Here is a 24,936-nt window from a genome sequence, read left to right on the forward strand (position 1 = left end):
CCACAGTTACTGTTTATTTCTCTGTGATTTTAACGTTGACAAAACTATTCAGTCTGTTTTTACACATTTTATTTTTAAGTGACTTAATTCTATCCGTGATCACATACTGTGCTCCAACCACGAGAAAGTCTCCGCCGGATGAGACGAAGGGGGGTAATGCTGTGAATGAATGTTGATGTCATAAGATGTCATAAGGTCACACACGTGGGTACTCTTCTCTCTATTGGCTAGCTCTTACAGCACAAACCATAACATTGATACAGACATATTGATACTACCCTAGTTACAAAATTAGATCACAGTTAATCTCCTGGTCTTTTAATCTCTTCATACAGGAAATAACATATGCAGGAGAGCGCATGGTTTTTAATCTGGCGTTATAACGGTAATATTATTTATCTACTTCGTTCCAATAGATGAGGCAATAGTAAGCACATTCCTTTCACGGTTGATCTCCTGGTTGGAGAACAGTATAACAGATTGATCTGCCTAATATACTTTCAAGACAACTTTTATCAATTTCACTATGCTGCCGTTTAGCGACTGCAAAAGAAGTCATGTTATAACCCTGATGGAATTGCATGGAGTAATAGCTTGCAACAGTACTCCCATCTAGTGGTCTTACCAAAAAATTCATTTTCGACAGTGGAGATCCTGGTGGTTGTTCTCTTTTATATGTTGCGATTTCATAACATGGAAATGCAAATCTGATATGTATATGTGATAAGGGATTCTATGAAGCATTGAAAAGGAACGATCTGCAATCCTTCTAGGTACTTACAGGTTGTCAACAACTTGTATACCTTGGGAAATGCATGTTGCTTATAGCCAATTCTGTGAATTTCATACTTGCCTCGTCATCAGAAGTACATGAAGATGACTGATGGTGCTGATTGACGATCTGTTTACTGAGGGACTCCGAGTGCTTCCGCGTGGCGTGGGGTTGCATTCGCCTCGTCAAGAGTGTGCCAACTTACAAAGTGACCTTGAGGTTCGGGACATAAATTCCGTTTTGTGGACTGCACGTGTGGACTTTTAGTGTTTTACGCTCTAGTATCCTAGTAGTAAAGATTCCCTTCCCCGCATTTTACGGCGTGTGTGGAACTCTTGCCTGAACCACGAGCGAATTTAACGATAATTACCTGCAAATAGTTCCTTCGAAAACTGCATATTGTGCGTAATGCAGTTAAAGCTAAACTTAGAAGAGGTTCATTAAAGAGCTCGTTTCATTTTAAGTATCCATGCTATATGCTGCAAGTGTGAGTTCTTGTAAAATGTGGTTCAGTATATTTTCGATTTCGTATTGTTATGTAGTGTACAGACTTCATAAAAATTACAAGTGGCATCGTAAGGCAGAGATTTTTATAAAATGAAGAAAGACTTGCGTGATTAGATCGTGGGATACGATAAAGGCCGTGACTTGTGATTCATTCGTTCATAATTTTCTGTCCAAGGGCAGATATTTCATTGCGAACCCAGCATTCCTCAATATTTTCTCTTTTCCACCTTAGTCTTCGCATACCATCCCTATAAGCCTATCTTATCTATCATCTGATATCTTCTGTCCCGAACTTTTCTGCCATTCACCTCTTTTCAGTACGTCTTTCAGTAGGCAATTTCTTCTTAGCCAGTGACCCGTAGTTTAATAGTTTAAATTACATGTTTAGAAACAAAATGTATAGACAAAGTCAGTTAAAATGGAACAATTACAAAGAGATTGTACAACCAAAAAATTCGTCAAGGTTATAAAACTGATTTAAAATTAACCAACTAGAGGTGTAAAATTTGAGAGCAGCTCTACTTAAATTAAAAATATGTGGTGGGAATTTATTTGCAACCTTCAATGACACTTGACAAAAGTTTTTTTTGGAATTTAGCAAGTCTACCTGTTATATTAAAATCATTTCTTTGTCTTGTGTCATAGGAATTTCTTAATGTTAAAGTTGGAAGATTATCTTTAACATACAAAATTAACTCTAGAATATATAAATTAATTACAGTCATGACTTTGTTTTTCACAAATAGTGGTTTACAATGTTCATTAAAAGCTGCATTTGATATAATTCTTATGGCTCTTTTTTGAAGCAATAGGACCCTATTTATAAACGCGCTGTTGTCCCATAGCAATATTCCATAGGTAAGAGTACTTTGAAAGTAAGGAAAATAAACATCACGAATATAGTTTTCAGATACAACAGTTTTTAATCATTTAAGGAGAAACAAAGTTCTTGAAAGTTTAGTAGAAATATGATCAGCCATGACGTTCAGTTGTTTGATTGAAATTCATTATTGATAAAGTTATGATCTTACTTGTAAAATGAGTAGCAAGCAATTAAGAGTTTTTGCAACGAACTGAACTATAGATGGAAATGTATAATAATAGTGGGTCACATATTGATGGACAATAAAACAAAATAATGTTAAGGCGCTAGCTACCACAGAGCCATTCACTGTGTGGTCTGGTTTTTGTCGATACTAACTATACAATATGACTAATATCTTGCATTATGTCTTCGGATCTACGTCTGATTGTGAAAAATGAGGGCCCGGGTTCAAATCCTGGTTAGGACAAGTTATCTAATTGAGATTTTTTCGGGTTTTTCCCTCAATACATTAAGAGAAATCTCTTGCGAGTACTGAGACAGTCCCAGTCGATGTGCAGGTTTCTAACATCTTTCAGTGTTCCTGATCTGTTGTTGTCCTGTCATGCTTCTCCTCTTCCTCCTTATCCTCCTCCTCATGTGGTAGCTATTTAGTTACGTCATTTTCGACTTTCTTCTACAAAATTCTCTAAAGAAGTTCCTTCAGTGAAACGGCGAAACTCGGAGTGAGACAAGTGACCAACTAGGCTTGGAACTCACATATTCACTTTTTTAGCACCAAATTCTCCTGCAAGAATGTATTTTCGCGTACCTTTTAATTATTTGTCCACATATTTCCCCATCGACAATGACAATGACATATCTTTCCGTACTGCAGCATTAATGTTTAACGTCAACATCACTGCTATCACAATCACCATGATCATCAGCACTGTTATCACCACTGTAATTATAATCAGTTGTCATCACCATCTACTGCATATTATTATCACCATCGATATCAAAATCACCATTTTTACAATAATCATTATCATTATCTGATCACCAAGGTCCACCATCAATATGATCATGCATTACGTGTTACGCAGCAGCATGCGCACTATAAAAATCTGTTATGAAAATAGCGTACCATTATCGAACTCTGAACCTGCGAGCAGCTGGACCTCTTGAGAGGCCTCATCGATTCCTGCTAATGCGCATCTTCGATCTAAGGTCATCCACCCTCAGGCGAACATGACTGCGAGTTTAAGAGGAGCCCTAATAACACTAGATGTGGTGCGGTGCGGTGTGCTGGCTGCTGTAGTGGAGGGGTTTAGCGGAGCAGCGTGCTTCGTCTTGTGTCCGCTGCTATGCGAGGCTTATATGTGAAAAAAAGTAGAAAGTGATGGTTAGTAGTAGTAATAATAATAATAATAATAATAATAATAATAAATAATGATAATAATGTGAACAACAGGTAGCTTTATGGAGTTGGGCCAGTTAATATTTAGTAATTTTGATCGGCTCAATTGCTGCAACCCTGATTTTGTTTTATTTTACTTCATCTGAAAATGAAATGGATAACAGTAGAAATTAATGTAATAAGACATAGGACAGCTGAGGTTAAATTATTAACAGTAAAGTAAACATTAATAATAATAATAATAATAATAATAATAATAATAATAATAATGTAAACATCCGGTATCTTTTTATCGAGTAGGGTCTTTTGATATTTTAATGATTTTCATAGTCTTGTCATTCGGCTGAATTGCTGCAATCCTTAGACTATTTTGTTTTATTTTACTTCATCTGAAAATGAAATGGATAACGGTATAACTTAATGTAATAAAACAAATAATAGCTGAAAATAAATTATTAACAATAAAGTAAATATTACTAATAATAATAATAATAATAATAATAATGATGATGATGTAAACATTATGTTTGGCCTTTTGATATTTTAATAATTTTTATAGTCTTTATCTTATCATTCGGCTCAAATGTTACAACTCTTATTTTGTTTTATTTTAATTCATCTGAAAATGAAAAGGATAACAGTAGAATTTAATGTAATACAACATAGAACAGCTGAGATGAAATTATTACAAGTAAAGGCCGTACAAAACTGAAGTAAGATGTTAAGTTATGAAATCAATTGCACATAACACAGTTTTATATAGGGAAGAAAACAACCAATGGTGAGCTCTGCAATGAAAAGGTGTAGCTTGAGAAATAAGAAATAATATTTTCCAAGGTTGGATTTATAGGTCTGTTAGTCTTCAAAAGGGGAGGAAGATAACTTCTTACACGTTGGAGTCTTTACAAATAGGCCTAGCTAAATCAGGGGTTCTTAACCTATGGTCACCTTGGCTTTCGAGATGGTCGCCGTAGCTTCCTGGGGGGGGGAGCCAATTAATTAAAGCATTTTATATAAAATTGTAAATTTAAATTTGCAACATGTCACTGCGATGAGGTAAGAATAAATCAATAATAAATAGATAAATAAATTAACTTTTGGAGAACTGCGAAATGAAAACACCGTAATGTGTGTCTCTAATAATAATAATAATAATAATAATAATAATAATAATGAACTGCAGTTTCACGAACAATAACGAAAACATGGTAATGTCTGTCTCTACTTATAACAATAATTATTTCTACACTACATGATATTCTTACATTAGCACTGTTTGATTTCATATTATACATCTACTGTACCTTCTAATTTGCTTCGTATATGGATTTATTATTTTAAGACATCACTATAATTCAATTTCTCAAAATCCTACTTGGGATCGTAAAATACCCTAGCTAGGTTGCATGCTTTTTCTCATTTTATTTCCTTTTGATAATAGACCTAAGTATGTTTACAACATTTTGTTAGCTTCAAATGTAATGTGGAACCATTACTGAAACTTATTGTTGTAACGTACACGTTGTGCAGTGTGCATCATTTCAGTTACAAGGAAAATTTTGTAGTAATAAGTTCCGTTTTATATTGCACCATACACTATATTATATACTAATATTTATATAACGGAAAACATGTTTGCAAAGAGAATAGCGCATAACAAGTTGTAGATGTTATTGCAGGCAGTTATAACAAAATTGTGACAGTAGGTACTGATAGAGGTGATGCAGGATACTATAGCACTGAAGTTGTACAAGTGGAAGACGAATTTTTTCTATTTTCTTTTATGATTTCTGTTAAAGTAACATAGTTGTCAGTGAATATAGATAGGTTTGCTTTGGAAAAGGTGTTAATTGTTTTATTTTATTCATTTTAAATGGCAGTGATCATTTATATTACTGAGCACAAAAGAGATTTATTTAATAAAAAAACCCAGGTAGGTTTTGGTTGCAAAAACTGAAGATGGTGGAATCAACTTTACAAATGTTGCGAGTTTTTGCATACTTTACAACAATGTAAAATGACCAAGCTATACGTCTCCTGACTTTGAAATAAATTCAATATATCGCATAGAGAAGTCAAAAGGAAGATTGCAATTAAAAAAGGAGCATCTTCTGCGGACCTCTGAAAAAAAAGAACTAAGGAAGAGATAGTGAAATGCTTTGTATAGGGCAGAAACATGAACTACGAAGGGAAGAGAAGCGAATAGAAGTACTTGAATTGTGGATATGGAGAAGAATGGAACGTGAACAGACAATAAAAAATGAAGCTGTGTTGAAAGAATGGGTGAATAAAGAATGACGCTGAAACTGATCAGGAAGAGGAAAAGGAATTGGTTGGGTCACTGGCTGAGAAGAGAATGCCTACTGAAGGATGCACTGGAAGGAATGGTGAAGGTGAATGGGAGAAGAGTTCGGAGCAGAAGATATCAGATGATAGACGACATTAAGATATGTGGATCATATGTGGAGACAGAGAGGAAGGCAGAAAATAGGAAAGATTGGAGAAAGCTGGGTTTGCAGCGAAAGACCTACCCTTGGGCAGAACATTATGAATGAATGAATATTGCATAGAAGAGAATATCGCGAAAAGGGGACAAAACGTCTCAAACGGATGAAAAATAGCAAGTTGCTAAACGATAGTAGCATGCTGTTATAACCCAAGTGGTAAGCGAGAACAAAGTGAACCCAGGAAACGATGGGAAAACCTTTGAAGTCAAAATAAGCAATTCCCACTAACTTGATTTACCCTGGTAGGCCTATTAGGAATTTTCAGCCGTTCTTCTGTTTATTTTCATTCTTGGACGAGTGTCGCAAAGTGTTCAATCAGGATGTCCTCAGTCCTGGATTAAAATTGCATTTTTTAACGGTTCCACAGCTGGTGCGACGGATTGGGCAGTCTCTCGTTGTCATGGTCGCACAAGTGACAAATGACTGCAACTTAACAAGGAAGTGTGGACATGCCAAGCAGCATTGATATATCGCGCTACATCTTTCACATACATTTCCCGGCGGGCAGATTCTAGTATCTACGGGCTCAACCTGGAAGTTAGTTAGGGGACAGCTCTGTAGGCGAGTAAGCCGTCTGATCTTGGCCGCAGTCGTGTTGTGAGGCAGGTCTGCGTTGTCGATACGAAATAATTTCAACTTTGGCCTCTGTCCCTATAACAATGTTGAAAGAGTAAACAATCACAACGAAACTCTGATATGATGTTTAAAACGAGGGAAAAATATGCGAAATAATACGATACTAGATTTTTTGGAATTTTGCACCGTGTCATGTAGGCCTACATTAAAACATCAAACGTTTCGAAGCTACTCGTCGGGTTCATCCCCATGGAGCGCAGTGAAAGAGGACTATGTCTCTTCCCTACATATTCTCCCTTTCTTCGTCTTCCCTCTGTGACATTTTGCAAAAAATAAAACATTCTCTCGAATCGTAAAAGTCTTACGCCATACTTTATTTAAAATTTTCCAAGGTGGTGGTAGTGCCCATGCTTCTAATGCTTATGAAATTTAGACGTTAAATCGAACAAATAAAAGAAAAAATCTATTTAGCAGAGATGAACTATTTTTACGTTTAGTGGCGGAGTACATATCGTTGAAAACCGCTGCGGTGGCTGAGCGGTCAGACCTCCGGCCTGTCACGCAGACGGCCCGGGTTCAAGTCCCGGTCAGGTTCGGGATTTTTCATTGAAACATCCATAGTGACACTTGTGGCGGACAAGGTCGCAGTTTGGGGTTTTTCTTGGGGTTCTCCCGTTTTTCCCCATATTAGGATTCTACAATATTCCGTCATCATTTCTCCATTTCGTCGTCATTCGATGGCGTTCCCCTATCGCCGGCTGGCGACGCACGGAGGGGGCTAGCCTAAGGACGTTCCGTAAATTCGAGATTCCAATATCGTTTAATCTAAAAGAAGCTAACAATAAGATAATGGAATAGAACTAGGTTATTCAAGTTAATACAGAGAATAGGAAATAAAGATGACACGCGTGCAGTTAAAGCGTTAAAAAAAATCGACACGCAATATATTTAGTATGCTGCATATCTTTACGGAGATTCGGACCTTTTACATCCGAAAATGTTATAGAATGTTGGATCTCAGATTGCCAGAGAATTTGCATCTTGTAGCCTTTATTTTATTTTATTTTATTATTTTATGGTTTCTTTCCAAACCTTGCTCAGGGTCTAATAATTGTCCATTTTTGTGTTACATAACGAATCACTTTGTTATCAATGAATTTGTATGTCTTATTTTATAGTCGCGTCGCTCTAATTTCCGGCAGCTTATCACATTGCAGGTCGGCTACATTTAAACGTGTGCGTCTTGTGATTCGCTGATGAAGATATTAAGCATTTCCTAAGGCTGGATAAATACTTAATATATAATCGCCCACCATTTTGGCTCTTTCGTTGGCGTTCGCAGAAAGCACACGAGGACGTTATTTGCCGCCGCTCAATTATTTGCTCAATTACAGTGCGTTTGATTTATTATCATAGGAGCTACGACATGATAATGTTTAACGGTGTGGCAAATAGATCCCTCGTCTGGTAGCTCGGCAACGAAAGAACAAAAATGGCGAACGATACTACCTACCTACACTTTATAGAGCCTTGAGTTCCTAAGACGTAAGCAAAGAGGAGGAGTCACGCCGGAAATAACAGTGTCCCGACTATAGTATGAAGTTTTTAGCTCGTATTCATATTTTACTTGTGCTTTTGTTTAAATGTTTTGTTTTTAAAGAATTTTAGGTAAGGATGCAAATAGCCATAGTTGTTGACGCGCCCTGTTAAACATCACTACCATCGTCTTTACGTAAACTACGTGTGGCTGCAGTCTTGATGGGATTATAGTAGTAGTAGTACAGTAGAAGTACTACAGTCCCATCGCGAGTGCGATCACCTGTTGACAGGTCCGTAGCTTTATGGTACTGCATAGGCTGTCTTTACATAGAACTACATGTGAGTGGTGCGAGAAATAAAACTAGGAGAATGGAAGACTAACGGGAAGACACGGAGAGCAAGGGGAATACAGGGAGAATAAGAGGGACACAAAGAAAATGAGGGAAAGACAAGGATAAGGGGAATACAAACAAAACAAGGGGAATATAAGCAGAATAAGGGGAACAGAGGAGGACAAAGGAAACACAAGGGTAAGAAGGGGAAGGGAAGGAGAACAAGGACACGACGAGAACAAGGAGAATACGAGGAGAAGGGAAACGCAACGAGAACAAGAGAGAGATAAGGTGTACAAGGAGAGCACAAGGAGAAGAAGGGAAATACTTGCAGTCAAGTGGAACACGAAGAGAACGAGATAAAGACGAGGATGTCTGGGGCACACAAAATAACAAGGAGAATAGGAGGGTTTGGATTTTTATGGCCGTAAATTCCCAGGTTACCTCCTCTATACCTAGTGAGGAGGAAAATCAATAACACTAAATGATTCCGAGGTGTTGCACGCACACGAGCATTAATTATTTTGAAGTTAGTAATAGGAATCAGATCTGAATCTGCAAGTGTGTAAGCTGTAATGTTTAATTATTATTTATCTGCTGGGTAATTTAACCTTGGGACTAATCCGCAAATGAAATGATTCTGTACTAATAACATGCCCACCATTCATTCATTCGTCTGATGTAACATTTGCTCTATGATCGCTTACGTTGGTTGTGAGGTCGCGTGGAAATTAATATTTAAGAGAGAGAGAGAGATCTCATTAATTATGCGTAATAGAAACGAGTCGCTTCAGGACATGCAAGGGACCGTCGGATCTGTTCCTGAACACTGCCATAGACCTAAAAAGTATTTTCACTTGCTACCTCATGGCAGTAAGTTGTTGTAGGCGAAACAGCTTCTTCATGCAACATTGGGAGTATCACGAAGATCGTTAAATAATGCAGTAAACATGTGACGAAACATTTCATATCAATCTCGAAGCTTTAAAAAAAAAGCTTGTTACTAATTTCCCCTCTTCTCCAACTTTCAGACTTGCCGCATGCATTCAGAGTCCGTCCTTATGTTATTGATCTTGAAGCTTAATAAAAACTAGCTTATTTATTCCTCTTTTCCTCTAGCTTTTGAACCTGCTGCATGCATTCGAAATGTGTCCCTAAGTTATTAATGTCAAAGCTTAAAGGAAAGCTTGTTTCTATTTCGTCTTTCCTTGTAAGCTTTGAAGCTGCTATGTCCTTACATCTCAGTTTTTGGTATTGAGAATTATTCTTTTCGCGAATATTCTTTGTTATTTTATTGAAGTATTTTTTTTCAGACAGTTTGTGTGGTCATTATAATTTTACTTATTTTATCTTATCCTGTTTCTCAAAACTTTGTCATCAATTTTTGCTTCACATTTTGCGCTATAGAGAACAGGTTTACGTACTAATTTTTCTAGTTTTGGTTAGTTTCAACTGCTGTCTTTGCAGATTTGTGTTAGATCGTTTCTTTGCAATTGGCCTTCATGTCTCCGTAATAGTTACTTACGATACAAGTATTAAAAATTATATTTAACGTGTGTATCGTACACTATAATTTTTATAATTATATTTAATTCTTAATTGTTTATTTAGTTATCAGTTGTTGAAGTAATTTATTTAATTTGTTTATGTTTCTTAACCAAAAAAATGCAAAGTGTTCGTAGAATCCCCATAATTGCGTGGAACGTGTAGGTGGTTGTTTGTGTGACTGTATGCGTTTGGATTTTGTAGGTTATGATGTCTGTGAAATAAATTTAAGATCATTATACCTGCTGCTTTATTAAGAGTTATTTTATTTGTATCCTTTATGCTATATTGCGGGTTCCATCGGCGCGCTCCCACTGAAGAACAAGATGCGCGAATAGTAGGCCTATTTCACAAACGATAACATACATTTTTACCGAATTGGTGCCCTCATAAACGTTCTGCGTTAAAACGATCATGTTTAAAAGTAGGCATTGCATTGTTTTTAACCGCTTTATACATCGATTGCGATTGCTACCATGTAACATCTCGTAGAAAACAATTTACATTCGGTGTAAACAGTTGAATGTCAGTGTTAGAAAGATGAATCCCAACTTTATAATAAATTTGTTCCCAGCACGGTTCAGAGTCGATTCTGAACAGCCTGCTCATTCATGCGCAGTACGCAGTGTGCTTTCCAACAAGACTTGAACTGATTCTGAACCGATTCTGAACTTTCAGTTATCTGTTTCAACGTGCTTTGGAACTCGTTTGGAACGAGTGAAATTGACTCTCGATTAAGAGCAGGAACTGGAAATTCTGAACTGCTGACACATGCGCAGATGGCTTAATGTGAGATTGAGGTTAAATTTTTTCAAGAGTGGGCAGGTTAAAATGAAGAAATGGTCGATCATGAGTGATGTAAAAGGCAATAGTGATATATTTTTATGACGAATTAAGTTCGGAAGATGAATATAAATTTAATATGAGAAGAAACTCCGAAGGCCGTGAAAGAACATTTCAAGAAACGTTCCAACAACGTAAAATTCGGAACTAGTTCTGAGAACGTACTCAACTAGTGCATGCGTCGAAAGATGTTCGGTATTAGTTCGTAACGCGTTCTGAATTGGTTGCTGGAACAAACCTATTGAAAGTATTCTTTGAATTATCCATAAAAGTTAATGAATGTTTTGACTGCCCTACAAGATTTTAAGCTTCCTTGGCGACAGGCTATTCTCGACAACTAGCTATCTAGGCTAAATGATTTATGTGACACTTGCATGTTAGTTAGTTGTTTGTGCTTTGCGATGAAAGCATCAGCCTTGTAAAGCGTGGGGGTTTCGACATTTGCAAATGCTAACTTTTGCTCTAGTGTCCCCCATTCACTTCCGAGCTTGAAAACAAATTATGTAAACATATTTGGCACTGAAGCAAGTTGACAGACATCTGCCTATTATATAGTGTTGCTACACGTGTCTAGCACTAGAGCTTGATTTCGCTTGTGCCTAGCATGAAGTTTTGTTGTCTGAAACTCGACAGACTTGACTTCAATTATTTTTCGATGTTGCAACATTTTGGCGTTAGTATGTTTTCTGCTGTTTCGAAAATGCGCTGGATGGTGTGGGTTGGATTCCCGCTTGGGATGATTGCTTTAGTTGGGCGTTTTCAACCAAAATAAAATTTCGCTATTGCCAATTTCACCCAAGCTAAATAACCTGGTGGTTGATACAGTGTCGTTAAATAACGGATTAAGGATTAACGAAACATATGGTTGGCGCTACTTCCGTCTACATTACTCTTGTACTCGACTGTGTTTGCGATGTGCTTCACAACGACGGATGGCCTTGTTTTAATTATCGTGTGGTGCGAAATGTATGGCTGTGGGTTTAAGTAGCGTGCTAAAAATAGCAGTCAGTCCGTGGAATTAAAGGAGAGCAAATTGCGATGAACCTTACTCAATGCCAGCCACGACTCTTCTTTGATTGCTATGTTAATTTCAAGTTCAACGCAACCCAAGGATGGAGTCGTGCGGAAAGTCGCTTACCGCGAATCGATGGGAACACCCTGACCGTGTCATTTCCCGCCAAAGCTCGGCGCAGTCTCGGCACGGAGGCTTCGATCGACCCCCCGTGTGTGACCCAGTTCCATCGCATACTACTACAAGCACCATTCTTCACGGGGATGCCCTCCGGCCCCGTAGTTTTGTGCAGTGATGAGTCTGTTTGAAATATTCCGAAATTATACAGTGTTATATTATTATTATTATTATTATTATTATTATTATTATTATACAAGAAGATTAACTTTAAATGCTATAAATAGTTGCATCAAACGCAACATGGGAAAGGAAGTGAAGTATTGCGAAACGGGTAAAGCTTATGAAAAAATGTCACTTTTGTTACATTCGTCCTTTAACTTGCATTGCTTATAAAGGGAGAAAAAAATGTTCAGGATATCGTTATGTTTACAGCACTGTGCTGGTGAACCAGATATGCAGACAAACAAGTCAGCATTTTTATAACCTAGAGAAAACAACTTGATGTTTACTAGAATATTCAAACCCATTACATCACGCTTTTGCACGGCCTGAAAACACTCTGGCAATATTACAACATCCTCACGAATCATTTAGTACTTCTCAAATTATACTAAAAACACTTTGATGTGAATTCAAACCAATTATTTCGTAGTTACCCTTACTGAAAAAAATTGTCCCTGTATTCTGCTAAATTTGATAATACCGGTTTTGCTTTTCGAGTCTTGCACTACGCTTTGATTTGTACTGTAATTACTGCATAAACTTCATTACTGCTGCTGTTATCCTGGGGTTATGTTATTGTTTTAATATTCGAACTTCTCTGTAGAAAAGGGTAAATAACGTCAATGCGTACGGTAGCGTTTTTAAGCTGGTGTGTTTTTATATTACGATTTAATTTCTTATGCATGTCACCTCAAGACATTTTGTTAATAATGATGATGATGATAATAATAATAATAATAGTAATAATGTAGAACCTCTATTATCTGTGGTAATGAAGGGGGTGAGCTGAACGGTTAATCGAAAAAATCGGATAATCCGTACCATAGAAGACTTTCATAAATTAAGTAATTTTCCCCGTGGTCATGTGTTTTAACACATTAGGTAGTGGATCAGAAGTTTTAAGTATAATAGCTCTGTTGGAAAGAGTAGGTGAAGAAAGAATAATGCTGAAACTGATCAGGATGAGAAAAATGAATTGGCTGAGTCACTGACTGAGAATAAATTATCTACTTTAGGATGCACTGGAAGGAATGGTAAACGGAAGAAGATTTCTGAGCAGAAGAAGATATAAAATAATAGACGGCATTAAGATATTTGGATCATATGCGAAGACTAAGAGGAAGTCAGAAAATAGGAAAGATTGGAGAATGCTGGGTTTGCAGTGACAACACTATGAATGAATGAATGTCAATGACGGGTTTCTAAGGATCAAGGAAACTTCCTATGATGGATTTCTGTGGAAAGATAGGAAAACTATAGGTCTCATATTATAGATTTAAGTAATTTGTACATTTTATCCTTGTTTTTTATTAAATCTCGCACAGTTGTAACTCCAAGCTCGTATTCCGATGTGAGATGAACCACAGTTCCTCTTTTCCAAAACCACTCAATTATATGAACTTATCTTCGATACTTAGCACAACATATTGTACTGTTTTGGCACTTCTGGAAGACGTTTTGCAGAGAAATTAAGCAGGTCACTCGAACAGTAGATCACAATGTGCAAGGACAAAGGCTTGTTATATCACTCTCTATAAAAAAAATACGTACTAATGTATTGTGCAGTACTCAATATTTTTTCTGCAACAAAAAAGGAGAGAATGACAGACGGATAATTCAACAATCGGTTAATAGGGTGACGGATAATCGGGATTCTTCTATAAGTAATAATACATAGGCGAGTAAGTTACAAATCGAAGTAACGACACACATTTTTAATGAAACGCCTGAAATCACCGTTAGATAATGTTAGGCCTATATAGGTGTTAAGGTGATAGATGCGCGCACAATCGAAACAAAGCAGCAGCAGTTGCAAGATGGCGGCACCGCTACGCGAGTGTAGCATTATCTAACAACGCTTCGTTATGTGCGATTTTTCTGGGTAAAGGTTTAGCAGCAAAGGCATCCATGAAGAAATACTGCCCGTCTATGGTTGAGCATTGCCTGTCACGTCAGGCTGGCTACTGTAATTTTATTGGATGTACTCGTATAAGTTCTCTGAAGGGTGGACGAGTATCGCATATCGAATCGATTGGCCAGAGGAGATTGTGACGGAGGCAAATTGCAAGTGGATGGCGAATTGATCCGACCAAACGGGATGAAGGCGACTACGTGCTAGCCGGATAGTCACAGATGTTGAGTCTTAGGCGCAATATTACTAACCCGTTGCAAAACGTGCGTCAAAACTTGGATCAAATTGGCAATTGTACACTTGTACAGAACTGCCATCTTGCAACTACTGCTTCTTTGTTTCGCTTTGCGCACTTCAATTTGTAACTTAGTACCCTCCCTCGTACTGCTGCTGCTATTGCTAAATAAAAAAAAATGAAACTTTTGTGTAAATTTTACAGCCTAATTATAATTTTCCGCGTCTTCTATCCAGCTATTGGTTACTATAATTTTTATTTTTATCGCATACTATGATATTTTTGGTGGATGTTTCTGTTCTATTACAAAAAATTCTGTGCTATATCAGGGATACACCGGCACATAAAATACGTCAACTTGTTCCGGGAATAAAACTACGTTGTGTTGGTTGAATGTTTTATTTTTGTTTCAATTTACAAATGGAGAGTATAGCCTATGAATCTATAATAAAATAAGTACTTAATTAAGGGCATGCAATATATTTCATCTTCCTGTGAAGCGATATTTCGAAATTAGTCCTAGCTCACAACACATTTTCACTATGATTTTTTTACGTGGTTATTTAACGACGCTGTATCAACTACAAGATTATTTAGCGTCGATGAGATTGGTGATAGTGAGATGATATTTGGCGAGATGAGGCCGAGAAGTCGCCATAGATTACCTGATATTTGCCTTACGGTTGGGGAAACCTCGGGGGAGGGGGGGAACCCAACCAGGTAATCAGCCCAAGCGGAAATCGAACCCGCACCCGAGCGCAACTCCGGATCGGTAGACAAGCGCCTTAGCAGACAGAGCTACGCCGGTGGCCTTCACTATAATTCAATCAAGGTGTATCATCCTGTCTCTCATCTCATTAATATTGCAGAATTTACGACTATAAAATATAGCATTTCCAACCTATTCTTTGCCTTATAGTTTGTATTGGCATTACTGTTTTTGTCATTTACTTGTTTTTCACCATGAACAAATTCATAATGTTATGTTCTGTATCAAACGCGATAAAACTTAGTAGATAGACCTAAAGTAGGCCTAGAGATAATTCTGTAGACAGTAATCCACACGAGGAAGTCACTTACGTTTGACACGAAATGTGTTATTTCAATTCCCAGTTTATTCCTCGTAATAGACTACTAAAAATCACCAAGAAATTATAAGGGATGATAAATCCTTGAACAATGAACCAGCTATTCTCTGTTTTCCGCTGTCTGTGCCCTTCTGCGTATGGCAAGGTTGGCAACCGGGTTTGTTTGTTATTAGCGATAAATGCGAAATATGACTCAGAGACGCACCGATAAGTATATGTAGGTTTGTCATAAATGTAAATCATTTGACAGTAAATTTATCGCGAATTATCGCAAAAATTGACTTTCTACGAAAAATCTTAATTTCTGCAATAAAAGTGGAAAAGAACATTTTTAGGTCTAATTATTTTAAAGAAATACTTATCTATTAGTTTTGAAGATGTTAGCTGCAAAATAATAGGTGAGATAATTATTTGGAAATTCAATTAATCTTTTAGGCTTAATGTTCTACAGGGCCACTAATGACTGAACTTTTGTATAAAACTGAGTTAAGTGACAATAAGACTGACAAAGAGTACCGGTACAATTATAATAAAATTATTAACAGCTTTATTTCGTAATGAATGTTGCAAATACAATGCCGTGTATAAGAGTAATGATAATTAAGATTGTGTATGAGTGTGTGACATTGCATGGTGAAAATAGTCACGAAAAATTTCAATAATTTTCATAAAAAATCGTGGTCCTGAACATTGATAATGAAGGCTGGATTCGCAACAAAAAGTTCAATTCTACATTATTTCTCTTGGTTACAATCCGTTCGTCTGATGCCAGTTAATTCTGCGTCACTTAATATACAGAATCTGTTAACATCTTGAAAATAACTTTTCTGGTGGGACTATTATTAGAGTTACGACATATTTGTTGTGTCTGATGAAATTTCATCCCAAGTACGAACTGTTACGGAAGTAACAAAACACAAGAAAATGTGTCGGCGTGCTAGATAAAGTAATTGTTTATTTCTATACAAAGCTCTCTTCGGTGTGTATGGTTAAAGCTTTTAAATGAATCATGATATTAATAACAGTGGAAACTTACGACAATCGTTTTGAAATATACAGTCAACTTTCACCGAATATGGCGGTTACGGGCTTCATGCGAGCCAAGATGTACAACTAGCAAACAGCTTGCAGCGAAGCAAGATAAATCCCGTTCAGAAACAATAGGGCGAAGATTTTCACAGGACATGCTTCGAAGAACACACAAACACAATACAGTCTTTCTTACGGTATCCCCGCTATGGGGATACGACGTAGAACAAGAGCCATGTCTAACTTGAAAGAAAGTCCGCTGCACTAGTTACTTCATTGCAAACAAAAATTAAACTCCCGATTCATGCGATGGTCAAAATTTGAAGCGTTCCAGCTTTCCGACATAGTAGCCGGTATTTGTGTCTCTTGTTCCGCATTTCTCTTATTAATAGAAGTTATTTAGGGTAGATTTCCTTCGCATAGAGGGTTACGAGTAGAGTAGAGATTAGGGAATCGACAACATTTTACATAGAAAATCGGCAAACTATACTGTTCGGTTACTAAAAAACAGCTTTATTCTACACTTGGACAGTTAGGCTTAAATTAAGAGTATTTTGACAGATTTTGTCTCACGTAATAGCTGAAGTCGACTGCAGTTTCCAGCTCTGATTTGATTAGATGTGTCGTGCTCCTGTTTCGAACATCAGTTCAATTATTGTTCATGAGATAAAACATCCTTTTTGTATGAGTATTATTACATGGTATGCATAGAACAAAACTAGCGAGGTTTTATTTGTTTATAATTGAGGGGGTCAGAAACAAAGAGGTACAAGTGACATTTCTCAAAATATGAATTAAGTGCATCCAGGGCTAGCTAAAGCATCTAAAATTTTAGTGGTAAAGGTATATTGTTTTAACCATATCACACACTAAAATTGAAATTAAAAATTTCATGGAATTTACTAAAGCTTAAGTACTTCGAACCACATTTTCCCAAAAAATAACTTAAGTGCACTTATAGCCCTTTGCTTATGACTCCCTCAATTTTAATATTGTTTGATTTTAAACGGGTGAGTACTAAAACCGATTTATGGTAAGCATTACGTTCTATAAACATTACACACTTTAACGGATATCTTGAACAACAAAATTCATCATATAATCAATCATCATTCTTGGAAAAATTTAACGTTTGGAATAATGATTTTTACATTATGCAAAAATAAGGGAGAAAAATGTTCGAAGGGAAGAAAAGTATGGGAGCCGGGAGACTCTTAAAAATTGGGTGCAAATATGGGAAACTCCGGGAAATATGGGAAGGTTGGAAACCCTAGTTACGAGAGTTTTAAGCTTGCACGGTGAACTTATCCAAAACTTTTTTTTATTCTCCTGGGAGAGGGTAAACTGATTGTACTGATCGTGGTTACCCAAATTGGCAACGTAGAGCTGTAGAGCCTCTTAACTGTCATGTTCTATCTTTCGAAAAAATATATATACAGGAAGTTATGTTTTGTGAACAAACGCTTCCCTTTGATGGCCGAATCTACTAGAAGATAAGTTAGGTCACTAAGAATGCAAGTAGGACTGTTTCAGCCACCGGCGTGGCTCAGTCGGTTAAGGCGTTTGCCTGCCGGTCTGAAGTTACGCTCGGGCGCAGGTTCGATCCCCGCTAGGGCTGATTACCTGGTTGGGTTTTTTCCGAGGTTTTCCCCAACCGTAAGGTGAATGCCAGGTAATCTATGGCGAATCCTCGGACTCATCTCGCCAAATACCATCTCAATATCACCAATCTCATAGACGCTAAATAACCTTGTAGTTGATACAGCGTCGTTAAATAACCAACTGAAAATAAAAAAGGAGTGCTTCTATTTGAAACAGAACGTTTATGCTACAGAAGTGTTAAATCGAGAACATGAACCCGACCTAACGACACGTGTCACAAGAACTGTTCTACATCGCTGTCACGCTTGCGTCTCTATGGATGGAAGACACTTTGAACAGATCTTATATAATACTGCTGGTGCGAACGGGTATTTTCTGACAACAACGAAGTACTTTAATGTTGTTCTGATGTTATTACAATCTTAATTAATAATATAATAGAAACTGCATCATAATATCACTGTTTCAAATTACACTTGAAAATATTTTATCTGTGAAACGATGCCGTATTTAAAAAAAAAGTTATTTACGGTTTCTGTTCCAAATAGCCATATCTTTCACCAGAAAACATTTCGAAGAAATCTTTTGTATCACCCTGTATATCGGTGGGACGGGAAAACTCTAGGAGAAACCTCAACTGCGGTCCTGTTCGTCACAGTTGATATAATTATGTAATTTTTCGTCACAGTATCTATGGAATTTTTATGTGAAAAATCATAGGCCAGGCTCGGTTCGCCTGCGTAACAAGCCACCGCAGAAATACATCTAGAATAATTAGTATAGTTGTGGCATTTCAACCTCTATTGAGGTATAGGCTATATATGTAATTGGTTCACTTCCTTGGGTGTCCAGGCATGACGCAACACGCACAGTAGCCTATGCGACTATTCATGTCCTAAACTAGATAATATCTTGAAATTCTTATAGATACAAGTGTTGCCTAATTGTACTTCTTATATTTTAGGTTACCATCATTGTTAATATTATTTCTAATTTCAATTTCTGTTACATTTTGCCAAATTCTATGGATTTTATAAATTTTCTGAAGCTTTTGAGGTATGCTGTTGTGAACTGATCAAAAGGTGGAGGCCAGGTTTGACCTGTGCGTATTATACTAGCTCGTAGGATTCTTCTTTGTAAATATCTTGTTCTCATAAATTATGTAACTAATTATTGTAATATTTTATGTAAAGCATGTAGTATTACTCCAATGTAATGGAGCATGCTGATAAAAAGAAAAAAAAAACTAGATAATATGACTGTGTCAATGGAACCTTATCATACGGACGAGCAGAGTGAGTTGCTCATCTCAAAGATGCGTTTTGCTCATTCCATTGCGTGAATTTCGGTGAAGGTCAGTGTCCGTGTTGCACCTGGACCCGCGCTCATCAGAATGACCGTTTCGTCCTTTAGCCTTGTTTGGTGCCGACCTTGACAAACAGCATCGTCACGTGGTAGGTAGGTAGGTCATTACAGCAGGAAAAAAAAAAAAAACAGGAAAGATTAATAGTTAACATTGTAGATCATAGACTCTGAACTATAGTCCTGCCTCTTGAAAGTACTTCCTTGTTCATATTATATTCGCTTTTCTTTCTTCCGTTGCATCTTTCATGTTGTTCGATTTTTGTATCCTTGTTGTACTTTTCGAACTAGTGCTGCATGCTGCGCTTGTATAAAGTCCCTCCATAATAAATTGATTGATTATAAGAGTTGAGACAATGAGTATACTCCTTCTGATTTATTGTATTCTATTATGACTTCCACTAACATACAATTAATCAATCTAAGTACACATACAGTATGTACTCAAATAAAAATAAATTGTATCGATAATAGTATTATGCGTTACAAGAGCGGTATGTTGAAGTTTTCATGTTCGAGGAAAAGTTTGAAAAAGCGAAACGTAGTTGAGCTTTTTTAATTTCCGAGAATTGAAAGAAAACATACCGCTCGTGTATCGTACATTCTTTGTGCGAAGATCGTTTATTACATACCTGAAAGACAAATTTCTAATTAGTTGCAATGAAATTTCCATCTTGGTTTCTGTTCGATGACGGCAAATTTGCAAAACAAAAGTATCTATCTTCAACAATGTTGCTTTAAAATGTTTTCTGTGTTTGCTATACTCCAGCAGGCTGTGATATACGCCCGTCTTCCCCCCCCCCCCAATCTATAAATGCGAACTTAAAACAAACGGCTTCCTTAATGTTACATGCATCACGAATGCAGTAACTTTAGTGGAGTTGTAGAGTTTACTTAATTTTTGAAAATATTTAAAAACAATAATTAACAGTGCAATTTAGGTGAAATTGCAGTGATAAGTTTCCAATTTATAATTATTACTATATTGAACGTCTCTAAAAATAATATGTTAAAAGCCTAAAGCAGTAAAATCAATATGTCACTTCAGCGGTAAGAAGAGGGAAATTGTTATGTGTGTTAGGTTGGGAATACTGAATGTGGAATTTTAGACTTACCGCGGATTGGTTTTGTGCGGAAACCAAGCAAATACGCACGATCTCGCACAAAATAACAAATCCCTCATTATCTGTAATGTCTAGACCAGGGGTTCTCAACCTTTTGAAGATTGTGAGCACCGTCCAAGTGTAATACTAAGTGAGCAAGCACCATGAAGGTTTAATAGGCCTATAAGAATACATAAATGCAAGTAAAATATATATGCACTGATTCATAATCGTAATTTCCTGTGAATTCGATGAACTTGTAAGTATATTGATATTGACCTTCTTGGTAACCATGCATAATTGCTAGTGATGAACATGTATTAATCAAGATCTCCGTAACGTATTTGGAAACATTGTAGCGTGGTTTCCAGACCAAGCTGAAGATTCAACAGACAGTTGAACGTGCGCGAGGGATGCATTTCTCGTGGAGCACGTGAGGCCGGTGCACGCTGCAGCGCGCTTTCACAAGGCCGCTCGTTGCATTCACAGCGACTGCGCAGCGACGCAGTCAACTGTTAACCGCCCATCATACATCACTATTCTCTTTTTGCGAATAATTAATGGGAGCTTATATTTAGTCTACTGGTATAAGTAGTGAAGTTTGGTTGTTTACTCACAATTAGCCCCACATATTTGGGATGGGACTTCGATCTCGTTTACACACCACACTAGGAGAGGGGAAAAAGTACTTAAATAATAGAAAATAACCTCGGAATTGTATGTCTGTAGGACATCACTCCAGAGACATGTTGTGCTCACTGCGAAAGCTATAAACCCACCCAGTCCGTCCCCAAATGCCTTACTTTGTAACATACCCGATCGATGATTTTCTCCGACATTTTCACACAATTATGACGTAACCCAGTGGTAGAGCGTTCGGAGTTTAGAAAATCCCATTAAGTATATAGGTGGTAAGTTATTTACGTTTTTTCTAACGTATGTGAAATAACAAATAAATCTATTCAATTTATTCAGTTGTTGAAAATACTGTGCAATAGTAGGTCTACAGTAGGCCTACAAATACATAAATAAACTAGTATATGTCTACAAGTCTATTTATAAGCAGTAGGTCTATAAAGTGTTGAAGCAATGCTTAGATAGGTACAGGTTTTAGATTTACTGCAGCTTACTCGTATTTACCAATATTTCAAATGTATTTTTCGCATTTAAATGTCTCTGTTCGCGATGTGGAATACTACATAAAGAAGAACGACATAGTATTATTCGCCATCATATTTGTTATGTATTGCCACAACAAACATTCCTTCTCAAATATACATGTCACTTTTGGACAGTTTCACATTATATGAGGCGTTTTCGTATATTACTTTAAGAAAGAATAAGGTTATGTCACGACTTCGCTATAAATTGTGAAATAATTACTACACTCAGGGAAAAATGAAAAGTAAAGAACTCTTCCGTCCCTTCCGCCCTGAGTGCTTCGGTCAGTGTTTGCACCAAGCGCGGTTCTTGTTTTGAATGTACTGTAGGTAGACCTACCTTTATTTTGAGCCGTTCAGAGCAGAAGTGGTGTAAGTCTAAAATGGGTAATGAGGGTTAAAGTTACCATTCTGTAAAATACAGCGCAGAGTAGCAATTAATATTCAATTTATTTAAACTATTAGTAGTCAGTGGAGAGCAAGGAGGTCATATTAATTGCTACTTTGCGCTATATTATACAGAATTTTTACTTTAAACCTCATTACCCAATTTTGACTTACACCACTTTTGCTCTGAACGGCTCATTTATTGATTAGTATTGGAGCATCATTGTTCTTCCTTGGATCTTGTATCTTATTTTAACGCAAAATTTACGAACGTTGATTCCAAACTATTGGTTAATTTCCTTTTATGTTTGTTAGTATTATTTTTTTTTTTCATTTTGTTCTCTAAAAGCTGCAGCTCATGCTGCTCATAGAAAAATATTGCTGAGAATAAAACCCAGACAGTCCTCTATCCATTATCTTACATAAATCATAATGTATTCAGAGATTTTGAATAAAGATTAAATATGCCATTTTGAATACGTACCTGAGTGAAATAATCATGGAAACACACGTTTTCAGTACCCCCAATATCGAAAATTTCGTTCTATGGACAGTGAATTTATATATGTTTAATAACTACGGTTTCCAATAACGTTCACAGATGAATCTCTTACGCGTTTGAAATGCCGCAGACCTTCTCTTACTGCAGAAAACTTGAGAACTGCTTTTGTTTTTGTTGCAGATTACGTGTGTGGCGGGGAATTATTCACCCATCTCTACAAGCGGGAGAGGTTTACGGAGGACGAGGTGCGGATCTATATTGGCGAAATCATCCTGGCGCTGGAGCATTTGCACAAGGTAAGAAGAAACCAGCCAATACTGTGTATGATTAGGTTCGCCGGCCTCGATTTGCGCAACGTCTAAAATAAGTGCGGTAGCTTTAATGTCGCGTGAAGGCCACAGTGCTAGACTTGAATCCCGCATAGATGTTAATCTGTAGTCAGCGTGCTGTCCTGTGTTGTCTTGGGCGTCATGCTGACTCCGCGTCACTTGAGATCCGCCTCCAGTCCGTGTGGTGTAGCCACTTACTGTAGCCTATTGCAAATCACCATAATTCGCCTTTTAACGGAAAAACCACCAGTGATCTGAAAAAAACATGATTGGTATTGATGCATTGACTTAGTTTTTGGTTCATTAATTGTTGCACAGGATAGATGCCTACGTAAATGTACTGTATGAATGAATAATGGTTGGTAGATTGTTTCACGTGGATATTTATTTATTGTTGAATGGATTGGTAGTGAGTGGATGGATGAACGGGTGACTGGGTGGATATGTTCATATTAGGATGGATGGATGGGAGATCGGATGGGTGATTTCTTACCTGGATGGATGGACGGCTGGATAGAGGTGTTCATATCTAGATGAAATATATTTTAGAGAGATGTGTTCATATCAGGATGGATGGATAGTAGATAGGTGTTTGTATATGGATGGATGGATGGATGGTAGGTAGATGGATGTTCATATGTGGATGGATGGATAGAAGATAGGTGTTCGTATCTGGATGGATGGATAGATAGTATATAGATGCATTTATATCTGGATGGATGGATATGTTAATATCTGGATGGTTGATAGATGTGTCCATATCTGGATGAATGCATAGTAGATAGATTTGTTAATATATGGATGGATGGATGAATGAATGGATAGTAGATAGGAGTGTTCATATCTGGATGGATAGTAGATAGGTGTGTTCATATCTGGATGGATAGTAGGTAGGTGTGTTCATATCTGGATGGGTCGATGAATGGATAGTAGATAGGTGCGTTGTTATCTGGATGGATGGTAGATAGGTGTGTTCGTATCTGGATGAATGGATAATAGATACATGCGTTTATACCTGGATGGATGGACGTTAGCACATATGTTCATACGTACATGCATATATATATATATATATATATATATATATATATATATATATATATATACATAGGCCTATGCACACATATAGACACACAATAGTCTGTCCTGTAGGCCTACATACATGGAACGAAGCATGCTTCTTATTGTATCTATAATTTGTTGTTTTAATGACGGTTCTACTCCTTGCTCACCACATGACCATAGGTAGGGCTTACCAGAAATAAGATCCATGATTAAAATGTCCATGCTCCATAACGTCCATAAAAATATGTCCATATCCAAAATGATCATACCAAAATATCCTGAGTCATACTGTCCATGGTTCTGCAATGTCGTGGTTGCTAAAATGTCCATGAGAAGTCTACAGCATAATTGTATTTATGAGTTAATAGTTCAACAATAAATTTTGTATTAATTGTTCATGGTATCTGTAGTAATTGTAAATTAAAAGTGAAATGGAAAGGGGTCCTAAAGTGACAACTTTCCAAAAGGTTAAACCCCTTTTTACTTTTGAAGGATTTCTATACCATCATCATGACTATAACAAGAACAGAATTAAAATTTATTGTCTTTGTAAAGAACGGCGAATTTGTAACTTTGTGAAGTGTGGACACAAATATTATAAGCAAGAGGAGGCCATACGCAAATAGAAGAGCCAGTAAATAAAACATAGGTGACTAATCCGCGACAAATTCTCCGAATGTTCAGTAATTACCAAATCTACAAGTGAAATGATGAAATTCTCATATAGCCCATCTGAGGGGGATTGACTATTGCCTGAAAAGTGGGGCTCCTCTTCAAGTACAAGAGGGACAATAACGTAATGTAGGCTACATAATAAAGTTAAAAAAAAAAATTGTGGTACTGGACATTTTGTCGTTTGGACATTTATCTCATGGACATTTTACGTTCATAGACATCTTAACGTCATGGTCATTTTAATTTCGTGGATATTTTGTCACATGGACATTTTAACATATGGACAA

General features: G+C 36.9%; 1 protein-coding gene across 1 annotated transcript in view; it reads left to right on the plus strand.

Moving 5' to 3' along the window:
• LOC138710545 (ribosomal protein S6 kinase alpha-5-like) overlaps window positions 1-24,936 on the plus strand; it is a 308,053-nt gene that overhangs the window by 211,239 nt on the left and 71,878 nt on the right. Inside the window, exon 4 of the mRNA XM_069841517.1 lies at window positions 22,761-22,876. Coding sequence (XP_069697618.1) covers window positions 22,761-22,876 — 116 coding nt within the window. The remainder of the gene's footprint in view (window positions 1-22,760; window positions 22,877-24,936) is intronic.

This window comes from Periplaneta americana, chromosome 12 (assembly GCF_040183065.1).
Source record: "Periplaneta americana isolate PAMFEO1 chromosome 12, P.americana_PAMFEO1_priV1, whole genome shotgun sequence".
In the NCBI taxonomy this organism is placed as follows: Eukaryota; Metazoa; Arthropoda; class Insecta; order Blattodea; family Blattidae; genus Periplaneta; species Periplaneta americana.